This window comes from Chanodichthys erythropterus, chromosome 5 (genome assembly GCF_024489055.1).
Source record: "Chanodichthys erythropterus isolate Z2021 chromosome 5, ASM2448905v1, whole genome shotgun sequence".
NCBI classification, from domain to species: Eukaryota; Metazoa; Chordata; class Actinopteri; order Cypriniformes; family Xenocyprididae; genus Chanodichthys; species Chanodichthys erythropterus.
Genome location: NC_090225.1, coordinates 34,206,258 through 34,230,794, shown reverse-complemented (window position 1 = coordinate 34,230,794; position 24,537 = coordinate 34,206,258). Strand labels below are relative to the sequence as shown.

Genomic DNA, 24,537 nt, shown 5'->3' with positions numbered 1-24,537 from the left:
AGGTACCACGGTACTACCATGATGGTATTTAACACTATTTGGTGCTTTTTTTTTAAATTATGATTTTGGTGTAAATAGACATGCAATGAAACAAGAGAGTAAATTCCAGAGTAAAGAACGTCCATTTAGGAGCAGGACCATGATATTCTCACCTTCCCTGAGTCCTGTTTCCACTCCTTGGGGAAGTACTTGGCAAGTTTCTCTTCCAAGTCCAGAAAGATGTGCTCATTGTCTAAAACAGCCCCGAAAGGACACACAGGAAACAAGCGTAAATGCTCTCTCCGTGCAAACAATGGCATCATGAATTCATGCATGAAATCTGCCCAACAATGACCTCAATTAGGGAGACGACTGGAATGAAAAGACCCGTTCAGCCATTGGTGAACGCAGGGCCCGGTATGTAACAGCCCCAACCGTAGACAAAACTTACCACAGTAAAAACTAGAAGTCTCATGCCAAAACAACCACGATTGCAAAAGAATTCCGGCGCTTTGAGTAAATTGTGTAAACACTTCTAAACGGGAGCTTTTGCAAGAATGGAATTAAGATGGTTCAAATAAATGTCACAATGGAAAAATGAAAGGAGATTTAGCTAAGAATCAATGTTATTTCCCAAAGTGTTAAGAAACAACATTTCTAGCACATCCTTTTCATTCAAGTGGTCCATGTGATTTATTAAATTTGCCGATGTGACCTCATTAGTATTTGTAGGTATTTGTATGTAAAGCAGTGTTTCTCAACTCCAGTCCTCGGGACCCACTGCTCTGCACATTTTGTATGTATCCCTTATTTAACACACCTGATTTAGATCATCAGCTCATTAGGAGAGTCTGCATGAACTGAATTGAGTGTGTCAGATAAGAGAGACTGGAGTTGAGAACCACTGATGTAAAGTGTAGATCTAGCACATATACATTACTATATGTTTGAACAGACACTGAAATGTACAATATCAATGTATTGATATAATCTAAAATCCAAATGATAACACTTTACAGTTTAAATTTGTTAACATTACATTAAGTTATGTGTATTAGTTATATAAAGAACATATACTGTTATTATTATTTAATATACAGTGCTGCTTGAAAGTTTGTGAAGCACTTGCAGAATCTGTGAAAATGTGAATAAACAAAATAAGAGAGATCATACAATATGCATGTCATTTTTTATTTAGTACTGTCCTGAATAAAATATTTTACATAAACAATGTAAAAAAATAGCTGAATTTTATAAATATGACCCCATTCAAAAGTTTAGGAACCCTTGATTCTTAACACTGTGTGTGATCCATGATTGTTTTTATGTTTTGTGATGGTTGTTCATGAGTCGCTTGTTTGTCCTGAGCAGTTAAACTGCTCAATATTCTTTAAAAAAAAAAATCCTCCAGGTCTCAAAAATTCTTCAGTTTTCCAGCATCTTTCGTGTATTTGAACCCTTTCCAGCAGTGACTGAATGATTTTGAGATCCATCTTTTCACACTTAAAGGAATAGTTCACCCAAAAATGAAAATTTGAGATTTATCTGCTTACCTCCAGGGCATCCAAGATGTAGATGACTTTTTTTCTTCAGCCGAACGCAAATTATGATTTTTAACTGCAACCGCTGCCCTCTGTCAGTCAAATAATAGCAGTGATTGGGAACTTGAACAATAAGAGTCGAAAAAACTTCCATAGACAAATCCAAATTAAAACCTGCGGCTCGTGACGGCACATTGATGTCCTAAGACACGAAACGATCGGTTTGTGCGAGAAACCGAACAGTATTTATATAATTTTTTACCTCTAATACACCACTATGTCCAACTTCGTTCAGCTTCCGGCTAGTGAGGTCTGATCGCGCTCTGCCAACGGAAGTGATGTCTCGCGCTCATTGAAGTATATGGGCGAGACATCACTTCTGTCAGCAGAGCAGGTTTTTTGACCTCACTAACAGGAAGCTGAACGAAGTTGGACATAGTGGTGTATTAGAGGTAAAAATTATATAAATAATGTTCGGTTTCTCGCACAAACCGATCGTTTCGTGTCTTAGGACATTAATGTGTCGTCACGAGCCGCAGGTTTTAATTTTGATTTGTCTAAGCAAGGTTTATTCACTCTTATAGTTGAAGTTCCCATCTACTGCTATTATTTGACTGACAGACGGCAGCGGTTGCAGTTAAAAATCATAATTTGCATTCGACTGAAGAAAAAAAGTTACCTACATCTTGGATGCACTGGGGGTAAGCAGATAAACCTCAAATTTTCATTTTTGGGTGAACTATCCCTTAAAGACAACTGAGGGACTCAAACACAACTATTAAAAAAGGTTCAAACATTCACTGATGCTCCAGAAGGAAACAAGATGCATTAAGCCGGGGAGTGAAACTCTTTTGAATATGAAGATCAAGGAATATTGTACTTAATTTGTCTTCTGGCAAACATTTAAGTATCTTCTGTTGCTTCCAAAGGGCAGTATTAAATGAAAAAAAAAAAAAGATATTTAAACAAAATAAGAAAAATTTGGACATCAAAAGTTTTCACCCCCCGACTCTTAATGCATCGTGTTTCCTTCTGAAGCATCAGTGAATGTTTGAAACTTTTTTAATAGTTGTGTTTGAGTTCCTCAGTTCCTCAGTGTGAAAAGACGGATCTCAAAATCATACAGTCACTGCTAGAAAGGGTTCAAATATGCAAAAGATGCTGGAAATCTGAAGAATTTTCAGGACATGGAGGATTTTTCTGAAGAATGTTCGGCAATTTAACTGCTCAGGACAAACAAGAGACTCATGAACAACCCTCACAAAACAAAAAAACAGCCGTATATCATCCAGGTAACCACACACAGTGTTAAGAATCAAGGGTTCATAAACTTTTGAGGGGGTCGTTTTTATAAATTCAGCTATTTTTTTTTTTGTCTTGTGGGCCATATGTAAACATTTTTTTATGTAAAATATCTTACTCAGGACAGTACTAAATAAAAAATAACATGCATTTTGTATGATCCCTCTTATTTTCTTAAAATTATTCACATTTTCACAGATTCTGCAAGTGGTTCACAAACTTTCAAGCAGCACTGTATTAATAAAATAAGTAATTATTTTATTTAAAATATTTATAGCATAAATGATACATTTATTTATTATGTTCTATAATTGTTCTAAATATTTTTATTATGAATGATTATTAATAATAAATATACTTTTGATATTTTTTAGTATAAATAACTATTTAAATTATGAATTATTTAAATGATAAATTATGAGAATTCAGAGTATTCGTGTTAAGTTTAACTTTTAAAGGCTGTCAATACATTGCTATTATATGTGTCAGTGTCTATTCAAGCATACAAAAATGCATGTGTACACTTTAGGTAAGAGAAGAATGAGTACAAGTTCACATTAGGTTCAGTTTATCCATCCATTATCACATTACTACCTCCCTCGCCAAATGACTCAAACTCTTTCTGACTCACTGTCTCTCTAGCTGAGGTTCATCATGAGAAGGTTGTGACCCTGCTAAATGCTCAGCCAATTTCTATTGCTCTCTCCCGCTGCCTCTCTGCCCTGAAGTGGTGAATCATGGTGAATTCCAGGCTTAACAAAGTTAATATTGCTCGATTCCAGGCCACAGGGGTCACCGGACCTCAAATACACATAAAAACAAAGGCACACTTGTCTAAGAGGAGAGTGACACAAAATAATAAAAGGGTATCCATGAGAAGAAGATGGAATGAGGCTTTGGAATAAGGGGTTGAAAAAGAGAGCATAAAGAGACTAAATGATTAGACCTTAATAGAGAAGCCTGAATGGAACTGCAAAACAACTGGGAAATATTAGATGCAAAATTTGTTTTAAGCAGATTTCATTTATATTTCCCAGGGAATAAAAGCAAGTTAACCCCTCTGGAAATTGTCATTCAGGTGCACTGCATACATTGCTAGAATGGGCAAAAACCAGAAGGCCTTGGGATGTAAGCGTTTGCATTTGAAAGCATTCAATGAATGACAAATACTGACTCTATTTTGGTTAAAATTTCCATTTGCACTGCACACAAATACACACATATCTATTGAGACAGTCATACACTTTAAATGGAAAGAATCAATCCTTACTTTTGACTAAAGTCAATCCAAAGTAGTGCAGCTCTTTAACCCCGAGAAGCTCGCAGACACGTTGAAACACTTCTTGACCTGTTGCTTTCAGCTTGAAAGAAAAGAAAAACTGATTTGACAATGAATCTGGAGCAATAACATTATTAATAACATAAAAACCCGATTCCAAAAAAGTTGAGACACTGTACAAATTGTGAATAAAAAAAGGAATGCAATAATTTACAAATCTCATAAACTTATATTTTATTCACAATAGAATATAGATAACATATCAAATGTTGAAAGTGAGACAAATTGAAATGTCATGCCAAATATTGGCTCATTTTGGATTTCATGAGAGCTACACATTCCAAAAAAGTTGGGACAGGTAGCAGTAAGAGGCCGGAAAAGTTAAATGTTCATATAAAGAACAGCTAGATGACCAATTTGCAACTTATTAGTTCAATTGACAACATGATTGGGTATAAAAAGAGCCTCTCAGAAGTCAAGATGGGCAGAGGATCACCAATTCCCCCAATGCTGTGGCGAAAAATAGTGGAGCAATATCGGAAAGGAGTTTCTCAGAGAAAAATTGCAAAAAGTTTGAAGTAATCATCATCTACAGTGCATAATATCATCCAAAGATTCAGAGAATCTGGAACAATCTCTGAGCGTAAGGGTCAAGGCTGGAAAACCATACTGGATGCCCGTGATCTTCGGGCCCTTAAACGGCACTGCATCACATACAGGAATGCTACTGTAATGGAAATAACAACATGGGCTCAGGAATACTTCCAGAAAACATTGTCTGTGAACACAATCCACCGTGCCATTCGCCGTTGCCGACTAAAACTCTATAGGTCAAAAAAGAAGCCATATCTAAACATGATCCAGAAGCGCAGGCGTTTTCTCTGGGCCAAGGCTCATTTAAAATGGACTGGTAAAGTGGAAAACTGTTCTGTGGTCAGACGAATCAAATTTTGAAGTTCTTTTTGGAAAACTGATTATAGAAGCCTGCATCTCTGATGGTATGGGGTTGCATGAGTGCGTGTGGCATGGGCAGCTTACACATCTGTAAAGGAACCATCAATGCTGAAAGGTATATCCAAGTTCTAGAACAACATATGCTCCCATCCAGACATCGTCTCTTTCAGGGAAGACCATGCATTTTCCAACATGACAATGCCAGACCACATTACAACATCATGGCTGTGTAGAAGAAGGATCCAGGTACTGAAATGGCCAGCCTGCAGTCCAGATCTTTCACCCATAGAAAACATTTGGCGCATCATAAAGAGGAAGATGCGACAAAGAAGACCTAAGACAGTTGAGCAACTAGAAGCCTGTATTAGACAAGAATGGGACAACATTCCTATTCCTAAACTTGAGCAACTTGTCTCCTCAGTCCCCAGACGTTTGCAGACTGTTATAAAAAGAAGAGGGGATGCCACACAGTGGTAAACATGGCCTTGTCCTAACTTTTTTGAGATGTGTTGATGACATGAAATTTAAAATCAACTTATTTTTCCCATAAAATGATACATTTTATCAGTTTAAACATTTGATATGTCATCTATGTTGTATTCTAAATAAAATATTGAAATTTGACACTTCCACATCATTGCATTCTGTTTTTATTCACAATTTGTACAGTGTCCCAACTTCTTTGGAATCAGGTTTGTATTTATTTATTAAAATAGATAGTTCTGACTCTAAATGCATACATTTGACTCAATATAAATAGTATACACATGCACATTTTATTTTCAGTATATAACATATAAAGTACAGCCTTGAGTAGGTTATTGCTTAACAATTATAGTGCATATGTCAATGACAGATTCACATACAATCATAAGAAAGAGATGATCCAAATCAAAATGAGAAATATTTCAAAGGCTTATTTACCCCAACTCTTATGTCCAATGTCTCCTTGGTGGGAAGGAGGACGCACACTGTCCTCTCTTGTTTGGCGGGGACAGACATGGCCTATGAAAGCTCATCCACGTACACACATGCATGCACAAACATGCATACACACACAAAAATACAATCACACACTCAACACTGGCCTCTTTTTCTTCAAGATGCTTTGCTCACAGGTATTGGCTCCTTCATTTTGAATACCTGCAACAGATCACAAACAAACCAGTCTTCAGACTTAGCAAGGGAATTGCTATACGGTTGCTACTATATTTGGATTTACTATGTGGTTTCTAGGGTTACTATGTTACTATGACGTTCTGATCTACAGATATGGCTTGAATAGATATGGCAATGTAAGTCTGTGGGATTTTATGCCCATTTTATCATCTGTCAGGTGAAAATTATGGTTCATTGCTTTGAAATGCAATAGCACACCTCTCCTCAACAAACTCTGTGATTTGAGATATTATTCATGTCCATAGCAATACTAACAAACAAAATGAACAATATAATAACTGAAGAATGATTAGCTCTATGATGAAATATCTGCTAATGTTCTTTTCTCATATTTCAAGACAAAAAAAAAAAAAAAAAAAAAAAAAAAAAAAAAAGAAACACTGGGGTAATTAAAATGTCTAGACTGTCCAGAAGTGTTGATGACGTCTGTGGTGGAATATGAGGTTTTGTCCTGCTCTCATATTTCATGCAAACTTGACCCCCACTTAAGCCATGCAATAAAAGCTCATTACATTGCACAATCTGCCCAGTCAAGTCAGATTATATAAACATGCAATTATGTAATAATGAAATTAACACTAAACTTGTAAACAATGAGTCTCACAGATCCTGTAGTGAATATTATTGGGTGAAGTTATCATGTTGTGGACCTTCACTTTTCCTGCTATAGTGAGATAAGCTCACCTGTGAAAACATTACAGGCCGCAGCTGCATTCCTCACATTATTTGGCAAATTCCACCTGCTCTGAGTTTTCACTGAACTGAAAAACCTCAACATTGTGCTGCTGATACAAAACTAACCCTGCAAAAACATTTGTCAATTTGCTCCCATTCTACAATACTGTACTATGTAGGGTTGTAACGGTATGAGATTTCAACGGTATCGTCTGAGTAAATATCACGGTTTCACGGTATTACGGTATATGGTATTAAACAATCAATTATTATTTATACCATCAATTAAAATGACCAATAAATTAAAATGTTTGTTTTCTTTATTCAGATTTCAATAATCAAAAACAATCAAATACATTTAATACATTAATAAGGATTAGAAGATCTTTTTAATAATTATAATTCAGAAATTCTGCTTTGACTTCATTCTTCTGGCTTTTATTTTTTAATACAAATATTATCAAAAATGATGTAAATGAAATTAACTTTTTTATTATTATTTTGAGAAGTAACGTTACATTCTATTTAAGAATTATAATAAATTTCAGTTTCGAGTTAAAAACTTCGGGTTAAAAAGCGGTCTTTTATTTTGACGGGATGTAGTGAAGAGCTTTGAGTTTCAGTGTATTTGACAATGGTTTTTCTCAAATAAAATGATGAAATGCTCATTAAGCGCTATCTCAGAGCAACCTTGGATATGTTTGTGTCCATGTCCTCGGATAACGAGACTTCAAACACTGAAAAACAATAAGAGCGTTGCGCATACTTAAGTATGTAGTACAGGAAACAGCGCAGCTCATCCACACAGGCAGACACGCAAAACAAACAGATATATTTATACAGCCGTCTTTTTGCGCTTTAATATTCACAGAGCCCGCCTAGGCCATTTGATTTATAGTACGTTTTATTCATCAGTCCAACAAATCGCGCGTTTTTACCTGATATTGCTGCGTTATACTGTACATTCCATTTTCATGACTGGATTCCGGGATTCCCTCTCCATCACATCATACGACCACCTAAGTTATAAACGGAACATACCTGCATCTACACGGATGGTGTTCTCGAATATAATTAGGTGAACATGTTCGATGCGTTTCCTCCTTTTGCAGGTAGGCCTACTTTGCGCCCGCATTGTTTTTGGATATCTACACTCGAGGACAGCCCCGCGTTTGTTTTTCTATGTCTAAAGTATTCCCATAATGCAAATTGTAACTTATTTTTCAACGGGGCATAGAGATTAGAGGTAGCAACTTCTGTCTCTGACATTGTCTGCTGTATGTGTGGGTGTGGAGCAAGTTTAGAGTGTAGTGAAGTGGAAAGTTGTTGTCTATGCGCAAGTGAAATTCTGTGTCTTATTATAATTTTTTTTACAATACCGAAAATAAGCAAATGTACACGATATGATAATCGTACGTGTTCATACCGTGATATATCGCCATACAGGTATATCGTTACAACCCTAGTACTATGACCCCCAAAAATATATTTGGACATTTAAAGGCACAATGTGTAAGATTTTTTGATTAAAATATCCAAAAACCACTACAACAATGTTATATGTTTTGTTGACTTGTGTACTTAAATTATCCCAAATGTTTCCAAGAATGTTTAAATCCAGAGAAATAAGCAATTTACCCAGGACACAGATCGTGTCTATGCGTCACCTATTAATGCCATAACACTCGCGTTACCGTCGATTTATGGTTTTATTTTGTAGAAACCATGAAAACACCAAAGACGCTTTAATATATTATATGATTTATTAGAAAGGTGAGCAACTGATTGGATGGATACATTTATGTCATCAAGACAGAAAATGAATCATGTTATAAAGCTCAACACACTAAGTCTTATTATTTAAATCTGATTTTCTTGATTTACTGCGAGTACCATGTTTTACCATGCCTAAAATCTATCTAGCTTACTGCAGTGTGCATTAAGTATCTCATAGTAGCCGGCGAATGAATGCAGAGTAGCACTATAACAATTTTCAACACACAAATATATCTAATATGATGAGCAGCACTGCGTTACTCCACATATGCTTGACCAGAAGAAGCAGAAGCAGCAACTGCAGCATAATAAGTTCTGCTGCTCTCGAAACGTATGTCGCACTCGTCTCATTAGCAATCGCTCCAGCTGCCTCGTTTCTGATTGCACTCTGCCATGCTCTGCTTCATACTGCAGTAATGTTAATCTCATTCATGAACATTATTTCTTCCTGAGTCCCGTCCCATTTTTTTTCCACCGACTGTAGACGTGAAGACAACACCTCCCATTATTCCTCGAAGACGTTATCAAGCTACACCTTTGTTTTGAATAAGAGACCTCTAGCGGCGAAAATGTACATATTGTGCCTTTAAGTCAAACTTAAACTGTATGAATGCAGTTGCAATAGATGACATATCTAACCAAGTGGCATCTGCAAACAAATTATGCTAAATGCTTTGTGTCAGAAGCCATTTTTGTGATTACTTCTCTTAAGATTTTCACACGTTTAAGTTCAAATATTATATATGTCCTATATATAGCATTTTTATACTATATATCCCAACTGTATAAATCTCTCTATATTCATTAGTCATTAGCCATTGGCGATTATGCTGTTTCTCTCTCACACTGGGTTTACAGGGGCATATGTTACCTTCAGGGGATTCAGAGCATGACAGTCACACCTGTGAAGCAAGACACAAACTAGGCTACTGTTAACCGCTACAGCCTCAGGGGAATTCAGCTGCTAGTCTTGATATCTTTAATTTGATTCATGGATTTGGTCTCATTTTATACATGACATTAAGGGGTGGGGGAGGGGGGTGTTACAGAAAGTAAAAGATAATGGAAGCACAGTTGAAAACTGAGAGTTGTTAAATGGATAGTTTACCCATTTCCTCACCTTAATGTCGTTCCAAACCTGTTTGACTTTTTCTTCTGTGGAACACTAAAGGAAGTTAGGCAGAGTGTTAATGACAGTTACCTTTTCTTTTATTGGATTTTTTCTCTGTGAATGATGACAGAGGCCGTTGTTCTGCCTTAAATCTCCTTTTGTGTTCCACAGAAGAAAAACTGTTATTACTTTTGGCTTACTGGGAACGAACACCAGAAACAAACATTGAACGAATAAACTACACACCTCTTATGATGTCATTTCAAAGGTGTAATAAAGTTAAATATAATAGACAAAAACAATTTATATAGACTGGACTATAATATATCGTCCAGGCCAATACTTTGGACAATGTTTGGTCCTTTTGCGATTATTTTGATCAATTAACAGAAGCATTATCTCTCCCTTGTGTTAGTTCAAAATTGACCAACATAATTGACAATTTGTTATTTACAGAAAAGTATATGTATATATAAATTACACACACAATTCATTTGTGGGAGTAAATTAATTTAAGTTAATTGTTTTTATGTTTTACTTCTGAATTTTTAATTTGCAGTAACTGCTAGATATTATTTAACCTTAAAGTAACTATGAAAGTTATAAATTTATACTTTTGCTGGATGGCATATGGTGCAAAACATTACTGATGTTCTTACTGAACAGATTAAGTTAACTGTGGTGGAATTTTAAAATCACAAAACTAAATGTAAAAGTCTGAATGGTATAAAACCCAAGCATATCAAGCTGTAAGCACTGGCCTTGAAACAATCTTTTAGCCATCTGGTCATACTTATTATTGAGCCCTAACAGATTTACATCAGGACGAGACATTGTCAAAATGCCCCTAATTTGAGAGGGTTTTCCAGCAAACACGTCTCCTGCCAAAGTTTCAGTTGGTACAATTCTCTGCTGGATGGGATTTATGGTGATTTATCTTTAAATCACTTAATCAGATTAAATCTGACCTGTCTCGAGACCTCTACTCTGGAGCAGTCTAGATCTGTGTGGGCAAATGCAAGACCTCTTAAAAGGCACAATATGTAGTTTCTGGATCCCAAATGTTTCCAAGAATGTTTACATCCAGAGAAATAAGCAATTTTATCCAGGATACAAACCATGTCCATGTGTCGCCTATCAATGTTACTCTCGATTTCCAGTTTTATTTTGTAGAAACCATGGAAACACCAAAGTCGCTTTAATATATTATGTTTTATTAGATAAGAGAGGAACTGTTTGGATACATTTATAGACAGACAACTAATCATTGTTATGTAGCTCAACACGTCTTATTGTTTGAATATCGTTTTCTTGATTATATTAGTATGAGATTCTAATATCAATCTAGCTTACTGCAGTGTGCAACAAGTGTCTCTAAACAGCTGCCAAGCGAACGCTCAGAGCAATGTCAGAACATCATTTTGAACACACTCAAATGTATCTAATATGATAAAATGTGCTGCTTTATCCCACATGTGCTTGACCGGAAGAAGTGGAAGCAGCAACTGTGGCATATTAAAAGCTCTACTGCTCTTGAGCTGTGTTTCACACTCATCTCACAGCAGCCACTCCAGCGGCCTTGTTCAGCTCCCACAGCACTCGGCCCTGCGCTGCTTCATACTACAGCAATGTTTTTTGGGGTTTTTTTTGGGCGTTTTAGCCTTTATTATGATAGGACAGTTACTAGACAGGAAGTGAAGTGGGAGAGAGAGAGAGAGAGAGAGAGAGAGAGAGAGAGAGAGAGAGAGAGAGAGGACGGGATCAGGGAAGGACCACGAGCCGGGACTTGAACTCGGGACTCGCCCGAAGCACATTGGCGCTACATGTCGGCGCGCTGCCCATGAGGCCATCGCTGCCGACAGCAATGTTTATAATCCTTGAACATGACTTCTGCCCGAGTTCTGATAAATTATTTTCCTCTGGTTGTGAGGTAAAGACGACATCTCCCATGATTCCACGCTCAATCTCGGCATCAACAAGCTATGCCTTTGTTTTGAATAGGCCACCTCTAGCAGTGGAAATTACATATTGTGCCTTTAAAGGAACAGTTCCAAAACTGAAACTGAAAAATCTGAAAATTCTGTCATCATTTATTTACCTTCATGTTGTTCAAAACCAGGGACATTATTGTTAAATTAAAAAAAAAAAGTTTATTGAAATAAAGCTTAATGACAAAACCTTAAACTAAACAAAAATAACAGAAATAAGTTTAAAGGGTTAGTTCACCCAAAAATAAAATTTCTGTCATTAATTACTCACTCACATGTTGTTCCAAACCCGTAAGACCTTCATTCATCTTCTGAACACAAATTAAGATATTTTTGATGAAATCAGACAGCTTTCTGACCCCCCTATAAACAGCACCGTCATAACCACTTTCAAGGGCCAGAAAGGTAGTAAAGACATCGTTAAAATAGTCCATGTGCAGTAATTCAACGTTAATGTTATGAAGCAACAAGAATAGTTTTTCTGTGAAAAAACAAAAAACAAAACAAAAAACACCTTTACTCAACATTTTCTTCTCTTTCCTGTCAGTCTTCTACGTGGTTCACATTGTAAACACAGTGCAGCGCTTCCGGGTTGTACGTCAGAACGCCAGCTCATTTTTGGCCGACGCTGTTCACGTGAGCACCACAATGTATGCGTTTGATGATACACAGGAGCTGGCCAATATTATAACCATATCACCTATAACCATATTACTTAAAGGATTAGTTCACTTTCAAATAAAAATTACCCCAAGCTTTACTCACCAGTAAATAAAAGTAAAATATCTAGCTTCCGCCTTCTGTATTCTTCAAAAAGCTTACGCTGTACGTCCTACACCTTCCCTATTCAACTTACGGAACTGACGCGACGACAGTTCGTTTTTTTCCGTAATTTGAATATGGAAGTATTTTACTTCATAACTTGTTAAATATGGATTTTTTTTTTTTTTTTTTTTTTTTTTTACACAAATGCATCGCTTTGCTTCAGAAGGCCTTTATTAACTCTCCGGAGCCATGTGGAATATGTTTATGATGGATGGATGTGAATGGAGACACTTTCTTCAGCTCATACTCATTTGTTAACAGTTACTGCCATTATAAAGCTCGGATGCGTCAGGATATTTATTAATATTTCTACGATTGTGTTTGTCAGAAAAAAGTCACACCTAAGATGGGGCTTGAGGGTGAGTAAAGCTTGGGGTAATTTTATTTGAAAGTGAACTAATCCTTTAATGAAATATACTGTTATAAGTTGTAAAATATACAGGCATCCTGTAAAACTGTACACAATGGGTCTCATTCAATAAAATAGCGTACACTATTCATATTTATATACGCACATGAATTTGTTCTTAACCTCGTTCTAATGCAGATGAATTTGGATTATTCTAAATGAGCAACCACGTGCCCAAGGTAAGTAATTTACATAAAACATGCACAAACCATGTCCATATAAGGACATTCAGCACAAACTTTCCTTTCGTCACTCTCAGCAAACATGACGCTCTCTAAAGAGAGCACGTGCAGGAAGATCCCCGAGCAAAGCCAAGAGTGGCATCCTCAAAACAAGTTCAAATGCAATTAACACATTTTATACAGACCTCTGATTAGCCAGCTGTACATACACGTATCTGCGTCTTCATGCAGAGCTACCTCACAGCTTAAGCTATAATGCACCGTTTCTTACTCTTTTACTGATAAGCCTATATTTGATGAAATGTAGCCTATGTAATATCTATATATGTATTTAAAATTCCATCTTAACATGTTTATACAGCCACCAAGGGTATGTAATTTTTGCATACGAGTGGTTCTTACATTTTTTGTAATTAAGAATACATTTTAGAATGAAAGTTAATAATGAATTATGATGTGTTTGTGAAAACCTTTGTATGCAGATTTCACACAGAAATTCATGCGGACGCATTCTTAGTGAATGAGATCCATTGTCACTATTTTTACAGTAAATTTCTGGCAACCACAGTTGCCAGATTTTTACTGTAAATTTAATAGGTTATTTTTTACAATATGCCTTTCGTCCCTGCAACACAATTATGAAGACACTGCTTGTCACTGTTCAATTCAATTACAAGCTTCAGTTTTAAGCCTCAAAAAAGGATGCAGAAGATCCATAAAGTATTATATCAACTAAAGCAGGGGTGCCCAAACCTGTTCCTGGAGATCTACCTACCTGCAAGGTTCAGATCCAACCCACATGTCTGTAATTAACAAGTGAAGAATGAAATTTAAAGGTGCCCTAGAACCAGTTTTTACAAGATGTAATATAAGTCTAAGGTGTCCCCTGAATGTGTCTGTGACGTTTCAGCTCAAAATACCCCATAGATTTTTTTTAATACATTTTTTTAACAGTCTATTTTGGGGCATCATTAACTATGCACCGATTCAGGCTGCAGCCCCTTTAAATCGCGCGCTCCCTGCCGCTCGCGTGCTCCCTACAAATATCACTAAAATATCATGTTATCATGGATCATGTCAGTTATTATTGCTCCATCTGCCATTTTTCGCTATTGTTCTTGCTTGCTTATCTAGTCTGATGATTCAGCTGTGCACATCCAGATGTTAATACTGGCTGCCCTTGTGTAATTCCTTGAACATGAGCTGGCATATGCAGATATTGGGGTCATACATATTAATGATCCCGACTGTTATGTAACAGTCGGTGTTATGTTGATTTTTGCCTGTTTTTCGGAGGTCTTTCAAACAAATGAGATTTACATACGAAGGAGGAAGCAATGTGAGTTTGAAACTCAATGTATGTCTTTTCCATGTACTGAACTCTTATTTAACTATACCAAGGTGAATTCAATTTTTGATTCTAGGGCACCTTTAAGTCTGTTAACCACTTTGATCAAATGACTGGATCAATGAGCTGAAATCAAGAACCACATCAGGCAATTTGTGAATGAATCATTCAGACTGGTTTTGTGAACCAGATCAAATCAATTCAAAAGATTCATTGCATGATTCCTACTTCTTCCATGAACTAACATCAAGAAATTTGGTGAATAACTAACTGTGAATAGCATCTGTTTATAAGACTTGCAATAAAGCAAACAAGTCATATGGGCTTCATTTACGATACTTTTGCATTGTTTTTGAAAGTTGAAAGCTTTGGTTTGCATTCATAGCAATTGCAGAAAAAGAGCATAGAAAACAATTCTTTATAATTTCTTCTTTTGTGTTTAAACATATATGGGGAAAAAACTCAAAACTCCAACAGTTTTGGAACAATAGTGTGAATAAATTATGAAAAATATTAGGGTGAATAAATGCTGACAGAATTTTCTCTAAATTTGATTTGATTCATTTTGTTTATATAGAGTTAAATGCTTAATTGGTTTATTTGAATATTGTCACTCTAAATCACCAAACTTTCAAGCACGCACGTCTCTCTGAGAACAACAGCTGTAAATCAGTCTTCAAGCATGCATTCTTCAGACTGAAAAAGTCACTTACTCTGTAAGGACTGATAAAGGAGGATCACTTGAGCCTCAAAGCAAGAATAAATCTTCAGCACAACCACGCTGTTCAAAACACAACAGACTGCGGCTATGTGCTTAAGGAGTTTTCCTTCCCCTGCCAAGTCTCTACACCTCTGAAGACATACAGACACTGTGTGTTTCAATTACAGAACAATTCCAGTGAAAATAGATTCAGATAAGCCTCGGGGTAACAGGTTACACTACATGATGAGCTCGTTTGGTAAGGGAAAAATGGAGACCAGTGATGGTGTATTCAAGCAATACAACAGACACTTCAAGTGAAATAAGATTCCTACAGGAAGAAACCTTGAGTTATTCCTCAATGCCAATCACAAGGCTTTACCAACTACTAAGATCTAAGGACAAGTCAAAAGCCGGTTTTCCACCCACCTGTGGCTCTAAAAAAAAAAAAAAAAACTCACTCATCATCTTGTCATATACCATCATACCTCTCTGCCCGTTGAATGTGCATTCGTGTTTAGACCTGTCAGAGGGTGAGTCTGTTATATCCGTAATTAAATTCCAACCGCCTTCCTTTCTGTACCGTTCACACAACAAAAAAAAGTTCAATTCAATTGTTTAATGATATACAACTATATTTTTTTCCCTGTCTATGAACCATATTTTGTAGTCTTGTGCATTAAAACCAGCTCAATTTCTATATTAGAGTACACCATACACCACAATTTCACTATCTATATGAAAGAACATGCTGTGCAACTTGTTGGGTGGGAAAGTAACTGTAGACAACAAGTTTTAATATCACTCATAGAAACACAAATCTGCCTAACTTCCAGATTTAGAATAACAGAATTGAGACTGATATATCTAAAAAAAATCTTACCAAATGTTCTGCACTAGTTTTATATTACAAACAACAGTGAGTGGTGTGGCCTCTATATAAAGTTCAACTTTAATGACTTATAGAGAAAAATGCTCAATGTATGCCAAAAATGATCAGAAAATTAAGCTTATGATGGAATACTTGATAATAACTCAGTTTAAAACAACTTGTAAAGAGGAAAAAAACTATTAATATAATTTTAAATAAATCAATAATGGAATATTTGGCAATAAATTAGGTGAAATCAACTTTAATGACTGTATCAAGGGGGAAAAACGTAATACATGCAAAAACGACCAGAAAATTAGGACTAGCTATCGAAATATTGCAGAAGGGGAAAAAAAAAACGTATAAAAACAAATGAATTACAGGAGTCCATATAAATATTCTTACTAGTCTATTAGACTTTCAAATACAAACAAACGCCATTAGAAGAGGAGGGGGAAACACTTACCTCTTATTAAAATCCCAAGTGTATTTTTGTTTTGATGGCTGATGCTGTTATAGTGGAACTCACATAAACACAGACGCGCGCGCACTGACTGACTGACTGACTGATGAGAGAATCGGAGCAGTAGATCGGACTGAACCAAATTACTACTGCGAGGGGGGAGGTTTCATTACACCGCGCGAACAACTAACACATCACTACTGTACGGTGTTCATATTAGAACATTCTTAGACCTCAGGACAACAATCAATGCACGGTAAAAATGTAATAGAGAGGGAAAACTGTAAAACTCTGCTTTGTGGCGATAAACTACATAACAGAAGGGGGGCGTCCATTCATGAATATGTATGACCATCCTTTAAATTGATACACAACAACAGGCTGTGTGTGTCTAATGTGGGAATGTATCACGGTACACATTGCATTTTGTTGCTCTGACGGAAGAATGCATTAAAGTGTAAAACGCATACTCTTGGTTTTTACTACGAGCTTGTTTATTGGTTATGCACGGAGACCCTTTTAAAACGCATGTTGCAGAACTACAAAAAATCACCATGGAAGCAATAGTTTCCACCGAAAAAAACAAAAAATGATAAACTTATTGTTTTTATTCAGTAAATAAAAATGCGGTAACGTGTTATTTAGTCACCATTGTCAAACAAACAAGCAAACAATTACATGAAAAACTGATTAAGGATCATTAAAACTTTATAAAAATAAAACTTAAGGAAAAACATTTATTTATATGATTATAATAATTTAAAACCTGACATGGGCCTTGAATCCTTTTTAACACAGTCATAAAAATAATTAAATAATAACAAAGATCATGAAACCTTTTACCATAATCATAAAAAAAAAAAAAAATACATGTTCCTGAAACAATCTAATGTCAAACAAACAAAAACAAACAAGCAAGATTCCGAAACTCTACATTGCTTGGAGACCCCATATTAATTCATTATGATTTTACAACAGTAACAATATCTGTAGTAAATACATTATTTTGGTGGAAATTATGGTTATTTATAGTGAAATATTGTGAGGGGGTGCAGATCATGAATTAACCAGAGGTGTGCCAACATAACCTACGTGTGCAAATGCAAAATTCCTCACATCTTGGTTGTTTTCCTTTTTTTTTTTCTTGACTTCTGTAGGGTTTCCTCTTCTTTGGGCAATAACATTCAAATCTCTGGACCTGGCTGAGTCAGATTAAATCCATAACAAGCAGATTAAATCCATAACAAGCAGATTACTAATCAAGATCAGCATTAAGATGTCTGAGATTACTGGGCAGCGGAGACCACCGCCTTCCCACCCAAACATCTGATCATACTGCAGAATAATGAATCAAACATAGTCAAATCAAGCAATTTAAATTACAGTGACTGATATTTTGGCAAGAAAATAGGAGTTTAATGTGAGCTGTGCTGTATGTGTTTGTGTGTGGGGTAATTAAGGGTCTGTTAGGGGTCGTGACAGGCCGTTAGGGATTATTCTCTGCGTCCATTGTGGAAAAAAGCTGTCCGCTGTCTTGACAATTTCAGCCTCTTTAAGAGTCTCCAGGAAAATAGCTGTCTGCCGTCTTGAGCCGCTGACCCCTGCTGTGATCATATTCACATGACCTTCGATCTCTGACTTTCTCTCTGCCCAGGTCATCTCCCGCTGTGCCCTCTGTTTCTAGACCACATGACATCATCCCGCAGCACCATCCGGCACTTGGAGAGGGAGTCCAGAGAACTGGGGGTGGTGCTGCTCAACAGGCTGCTTTCATTCAGGTCTTTAAGGTTTCCATGGTGACCCCCGCATTCCAAAGATCAGCTGGTTTCAAGAGGCCACATGCAGCAAAAACATAGGAGCTAAATAGAGGAAAGAAAACATTTCTATTACACAGGATCATTCGTTGCAAGATAAAAAAAAAAAAAAAAAAAATGTGTCAGACTAAAATATTTGAAGTATCCCTAATTATGTTGTTTCTGACAGCTATCAAGCTGTACATTATATTTAAAAAGAATCAGGGCTATAGTAAAACATTTTCATTACTTGAAATAAAATAAACATTATCTGAAATAAAATAAAATATTTATTTTATTTCAGCTAAAGCAACATTTATCATTTTCATTCAGTTTAACTGAAACTTACTAAATGAAATTGAAATGAAAATGGATATATAAAAAAAAAAAAAGAAGAAGAAAAAGAATTTAAAATATGATTAAAACCTATAGGCTAATAGTGTCTTAGTAGCTAGCTACTATTAAAGTAACTGCCGAGTACAAGATAGCCTAAATTGTGTCACGTTGTTCTCCAATTCTGAGATCAAGTCAACACTGCCATCTAGAGAACAAAATATTCCACTGACTACATGCAACTCTTTTCCATACAAGGACAGTTCATTCATTTCCAAAAATAAAAGACAAAAACGCAATAAAAGTAACAAAAAAGTGGTTTGCTATAGGCCTATTAACGTCTTCTGAAGCCATATTCACTATCCACCCCTCTGAAATCTTGTATTCATGTTCAAAATAAGGCATTAACACATGATGTCTACTAGTGTGACGATCAGTATACAACCAAGATTACTGTCCATTCCTCATAAAATGCTACTGTATGACTTTTTTTTTTTCTTTTCAAAATTAACAAAAATTAAATGAGTCAATATATCAATCCTGTTTTGCCTTAAAGGATTAGTTCACTTTCTAATTAAAATTTCCTGATGATTTACTCACCCCCATATCATCCAAGATGTCTTTCTTTCTTCAGTCGAAAAGAAATTAAGGTTTTTGATGAAAACATTCCAGGATTTTTCTCCATATAGTGGACTTCAATGGAGCCCAAACGGTTGAAGGTCAAAATTACAGTTTTCAGCGATCCCAGATGAGAAATAAGGGTCTTCTCTAGAGAAACCATCGCTCATTTTTGCTGTTGACCTTTAACCATAAGTTTTAACCATAAATGCTCATCTTGAACTAGCTCTCTTCTCTATTTGAATTCCATTAGTGTAGACGCTGCTAAGTGTATTACTGCCCTCCACAGGTCAAAGTTTGAAATAATTGTCATATACAATATGCTAGTGCAAGTATAGAACAATTAGTTCAAACTTTGACCTGTGGAGGGCAGTAATACACTTAGCAGTGCCTAAACTGCCGGATTTCTAATAGAGAAGAAGAAGAAGAGGGCTAGTTCAAGATGAGCATTTACTGTTGAAACTTATAGTTCTCTTTCGATACTTCACTCGTACTGCGTATGGGGAAAGGTCTCCTTTTTCCCCGTTACTGAAGCCTTTTTCAATAACGCAGTGTAACTGCATCGTCATTGGTTCACTCATAGACAAGTTGTTGAACCAATGACGGCGCGGCATAGCTGCGCGACCTATGGCGACAGAGCGCGCGAATATTCCCGCCGAAATGGGCGGGGTTTAGGGCTATATAAGCGGGCGTTTCGCTCCTCGCTGATCTCCGGCTGAAGCCTTCGCCGCCTGGAAGAAGCTCGCCTGGAAAGAAGCTCTCGCCGCCGTCAAAGAGGCTCCTGCAGCGGACTGCTGAGCTCGCTGAGGAAGAAGCGCCGGCGCCCTCGTCGACTGCCGCCTCGAGCGCCGTCTCGAGCTGCCCGCTTCCCGCTTCCGGCCGCCTGCCAGCCCGTCTCCTGTCGCCATCCGGCGCGCCTAAAAGAGCGATTTCCCCGCGGTTTATTGCCGCTCTAAAAGAGCTTTCCAACAGCGGTTTTCACTGCTCTAGCGGCCCTCGCCGCTCTAAAAGAGCCCCTCAAACGCCGTTTTCACGGCGGCGGCGTTGTTACAAATGCCGTGCCACTCGTGTGGCACATGCAGAGCCCCTCTGCATGACGACGACGGTCACGGTGAGTGCGTCAGCTGCCTGGGCAGACCCCATGCAGAGGCCGCGCTCACCGGGACCTCGTGTTCTCACTGTGAGAACATGCGTCTCGCCTCTCTGCGCTCGCGGATCGTCTTCTTCAGTGAAGGCGATCTCGCTGCTCGCGCCCTCCCGTCATCTTCCTCCCGCGAGCTGGCTAGGAAGAGACGGTGGGGCAGAGTGGCCCAGCGCACGGAGTTGGATGACGTCACGCCGGCTTCCCCGCGTGCCTCACCCTCTCCCCCGAGAGAGCAGTCCTCCGTCCTGTTCTCCCGCCCTGAGCTGCGTCCCTCGGCAAATGCGAGCGACCTCATCTCTTTTGGCGGTTCTGGGGACGAGCCGCTTGATGACGTCATGTCTCCCGCGGCCTCTGAATCCGAAGGTTGGGCCGGTGATTCTGACCCCGCCCGCCCTCCCTCGCTGGAGCCCATTGACTGCAAGCCGGGTATGGATGCCGAGTTCTTCCGCATCCTTTCAAAAGCAGTAGAGGTTTTGGACCTCGAATGGGCTCCGCCAGAGGAGCCATCACGGAGCAGGCTCGATGAGTGGTTCCTGCCGGGTTCCCGCCAGGCCCCTCGTCAACGCGCCGTGCCGTTTTTCCCAGAGGTTCACAATGAGCTGAGGAAGTCGTGGCGCGCCCCGTATTCTGCCCGCCTATGTACTACGAATTATTCAGCTCTCACCTCTGTGGATGGCTCTGAAGAGAAGGGTTACAAGCATCTACCGCCCCTGGACGAAGCGGTGGCGGCTCACCTCTGTGCCCCCACGGCTGTGGGTTGGAACACTAAGAGGGCCCTTCCATCCAAGCCCTGCGGGACCACTTCTGCCCTGGCTGGCAGAGCATATACGTCCGCGGGCCAAGCTGCCTCAGCGCTGCACGCCATGGCTATTCTCCAGGTGTTTCAAGCGAAGCTCCTCCGTTCTCTGGATGAGTCTGGCGTCGATGCACCTGCCTTCCGTGACCTCCGCAGCGCCACTGACTTAGCCCTGCGTGCCACAAAAGCCACAGCTCAGGCTATTGGACGATCCATGGCCAGCCTGGTCGTGCTTGAGCGCCATTTGTGGCTCAACCTGACCGAGATTAAGGAGATGGACAAGACGGCCTTTTTGGATGCCCCGGTCTCTCCTTCTGGTCTCTTCGGGCCAGCAGTAGAGGGCTTTACAGAGCGTTTTACTGCAGCACAAGAGTCGTCTCAGGCTATGCGACACTTCCTGCCTAAACGCTCTAGCTCCACGTCTGCTTCCAGTTGCCCCAAGTCTGCGCCGGCTCAGCAGAACAAACCTGCCCCCTCTACCTCTCAGGCAGCACCACTCAAGGAGCAGCGCCATTGTAAGCGCTCCTCCTTCCCGAGGCAATGTCAGGGACCCCGGCCTAAGATTACGCTGGACCCGACGCCTCCTAAGCCCTCCTGATATTTCAGGAAGGAAGAGGATGGGGCAAAGTCTCGCCACAGCCGGACCACCCCAAAAGCTCTTTCGTTCCACCCCCCCTCCGCCTCGTTCAGCTCCGGGTGTAGGAGATATGTTCAGTGTTGTGCTAACTGGGCCCAGTGCTGCGTCCATGCAAAACGCTATTCTTATGGCGAACACTATGAATATTCTACCTTCTCTAAGAAAGAGCGAATTTCCTCTTCCACTCTCTCCGGTGCACGGGCCCCCGATTGGCGGCCCGTCACCCGATACCATTCAGCCCCTTGTCACGCGGGCCGAGGCCTGGCGGGCCATCCCCGGAGTGTCAAGCTGGGTTCTGGGAACCATAAGTCGAGGCTACTCGCTTCAGTTCGCCCAAAGGCCCCCGCGCTTCAGCGGGGTGCTTCAGACTTCAGTCAACACGGACGACGTTCATGTCCTCCGAGCCGAAGTCATGTCTCTTCTGAGGAAAGGAGCTATAGAAATAGTCTCCCCCTCAGAGAGCAATTCGGGGTTCTACAGCCGTTATTTTCTAGTTCCCAAAAAAGATGGCGGTCTCAGACCCATCTTAGATCTCAGGCTCTTGAACCTCTCCCTCATGAGACGGAAGTTCAAGATGCTAACGCTGAAGCAGATCCTCGCGCAGGTTTGCCCCGGGGACTGTTTCTGCTCGCTGGACCTGAAAGATGCATACTTTCACATCCAGATAGCCCCCCATCACAGGCGATTCTTGAGATTCGCGTTCGAGGGTGTGGCTTACCAATATACAGTCCTTCCAAGTTTTTCCAGAGGATGCTAGGGCTGATGGCTTCCGCCTCCCCGGTTCTGCAGCTCGGCCTTCTTCGGATGCGGCCTCTGCAGTACTGGTTGAAGTTCCAGGTCCCTCCTCACACCTGGCGGCACGGCCGCCTGCGTCTCAGGGTCAATCAGGCCTGTTTGGCAGCTCTGAAACCTTTGATGAACCCTGTATGGTTCAGCCAAGGAGTACCCCTACAGGCGGTGTCCAGAAGGACGGTGCTCTCAACGGATGCGTCCAACACAGGTTGGGGCGCTCTTTGCACATCAACTGCCTCGAGATGTTGGCAGTGATTCGGGCCCTTCATGCATTCCAGGCACACCTGACAGGGCGCCACATCTTAGTCCAGTCGGACAGCATGACAGTGGTGTCATACATAAATCACCAGGGCGGTCTTTCGTCCAGCCGCTTATGCGCTCTGGCGAAGCGTCTTCTGGAATGGGCATCACCGAGGTTTCAGTCGCTCAGGGCGACTCACATACCCGGGAGAACAAACTTGGGAGCAGACATGCTATCTCGGAGCAATGTCCCCTCAGACGAGTGGATGCTCCACCCCCAGACGGTTCTCATGATCTGGGAGTTCTTTGGGAAGGCAGAGGTAGACCTCTTAGCTTCAGAAGGCAACTCTCACTGCCCAATTTATTTCTCGAAGGAGGAAGATGCACTGGCCCATGTCTGGCCCATCACCCTCCTTTACACTTTTCCCCCGATCTCTCTGATCCCACAGGTCATCAGACCAATCAGGGAAGACAAGCACAGAGTCCTCCTGGTGGCCCCGCTCTGGAGGAGCCAAGTTTGGTCCTCAGAGCTGTTCAGGCTTTCCACAAAAGCTCCGTGGCCGATCCCCCTGAGACGGGACCTCCTCTCTCAGGCGAACAGGACGATTTGGCATCCCCAGCCAGAACTCTGGGCTCTGCACCTCTGGTCCCTCAACGGGAGCCTGCCAACCTCCCCGGGGACATGCTGAATACCATTTCTCAGGCAAGAGCTCCGTCCACAAGACGCCTCTACGCCCAGAAATGGTCGGTCTTTGTTGACTGGTGTTCTACACGCAACATAGACCCAGTGGAGTGTGACGTATCCCCGATACTGTCTTTTCTCCAGGAGCGTTTGAATCTGGGTCACACCCCTTCAACGCTCAAAGTTTACGTAGCAGCCATTGCAGCGTTTCACACTCCTATCGCTGGCCAGTCAGTGGGACGAAACAACCTCGTGGTGCGTTTCTTGAGAGGTTCTAGGCGATTAAATCCTCCTCGTCCTCTCACTGTTCCCACTTGGGACCTCTCTTTGGTCCTCAGAGCTCTTAAAGGGCCTCCCTTTGAGCCACTGCGTTCAGCTGACCTCAGGCCCCTGACGCTCAAAACCGTTCTGCTACTTGCATTAGCATCAGTTAAGCGAGTTGGTGACTTGCAGGCCCTCTCCGTGAGCCCTGCATGCCTTGAGTTCGGGCCCAACGACTCCAAAGTCGTTTTGAAACCTAGGCATGGCTACGTCCCTAAGGTGCTCTCGACTCCATTCAGAGCACAGGTTATTTCCCTCTCAGCGCTTCCTCCCTCGTCGGACGAGCGAGAGTTGGAACTACTCTGCCCTGTCAGGGCATTAAGGACCTACGTTGATCGATCACAGCCTTTTCGGCAATCTGATCAGCTCTTTATCTGCTTTGGTGGCCGCACCAAGGGGTCTTCGGTCTCAAAGCAACATCTTTCGCGTTGGATAGTCGACGCTATTGCTCTTTGTTACACCTCTGTGGGCCTCGACTGCCCCATAGGAGTTAGAGCTCACTCTACTAGAGGAATGGCTTCCTCTTGGGCCTGGTCTAGTGGAGTTTCGATTAAGGACATCTGTGAGGCGGCCGGCTGGTCCTCGCCGTCTACTTTTGT

General features: G+C 40.2%; 1 protein-coding gene across 2 annotated transcripts in view; it reads right to left on the bottom strand.

Annotated features, from left to right (window-relative positions):
- The window catches only part of zgc:172136 (uncharacterized protein LOC566376 homolog), a 28,503-nt gene extending 11,836 nt beyond the window's left edge, over nt 1-16,667 (bottom strand). For both annotated transcript variants that reach the window (XM_067385516.1, XM_067385517.1), the window contains exons 1-4: nt 16,586-16,667; nt 5,980-6,198; nt 4,093-4,183; nt 153-232 (exon numbers count right to left, since the gene is read on the bottom strand). In XM_067385516.1, the coding sequence (XP_067241617.1) occupies nt 153-232; nt 4,093-4,183; nt 5,980-6,057 (249 nt within the window). In that variant the 5' untranslated portion in view covers nt 6,058-6,198; nt 16,586-16,667. The remainder of the gene's footprint in view (nt 1-152; nt 233-4,092; nt 4,184-5,979; nt 6,199-16,585) is intronic.
- Between the last annotated feature and the right edge of the window lie 7,870 nt (nt 16,668-24,537).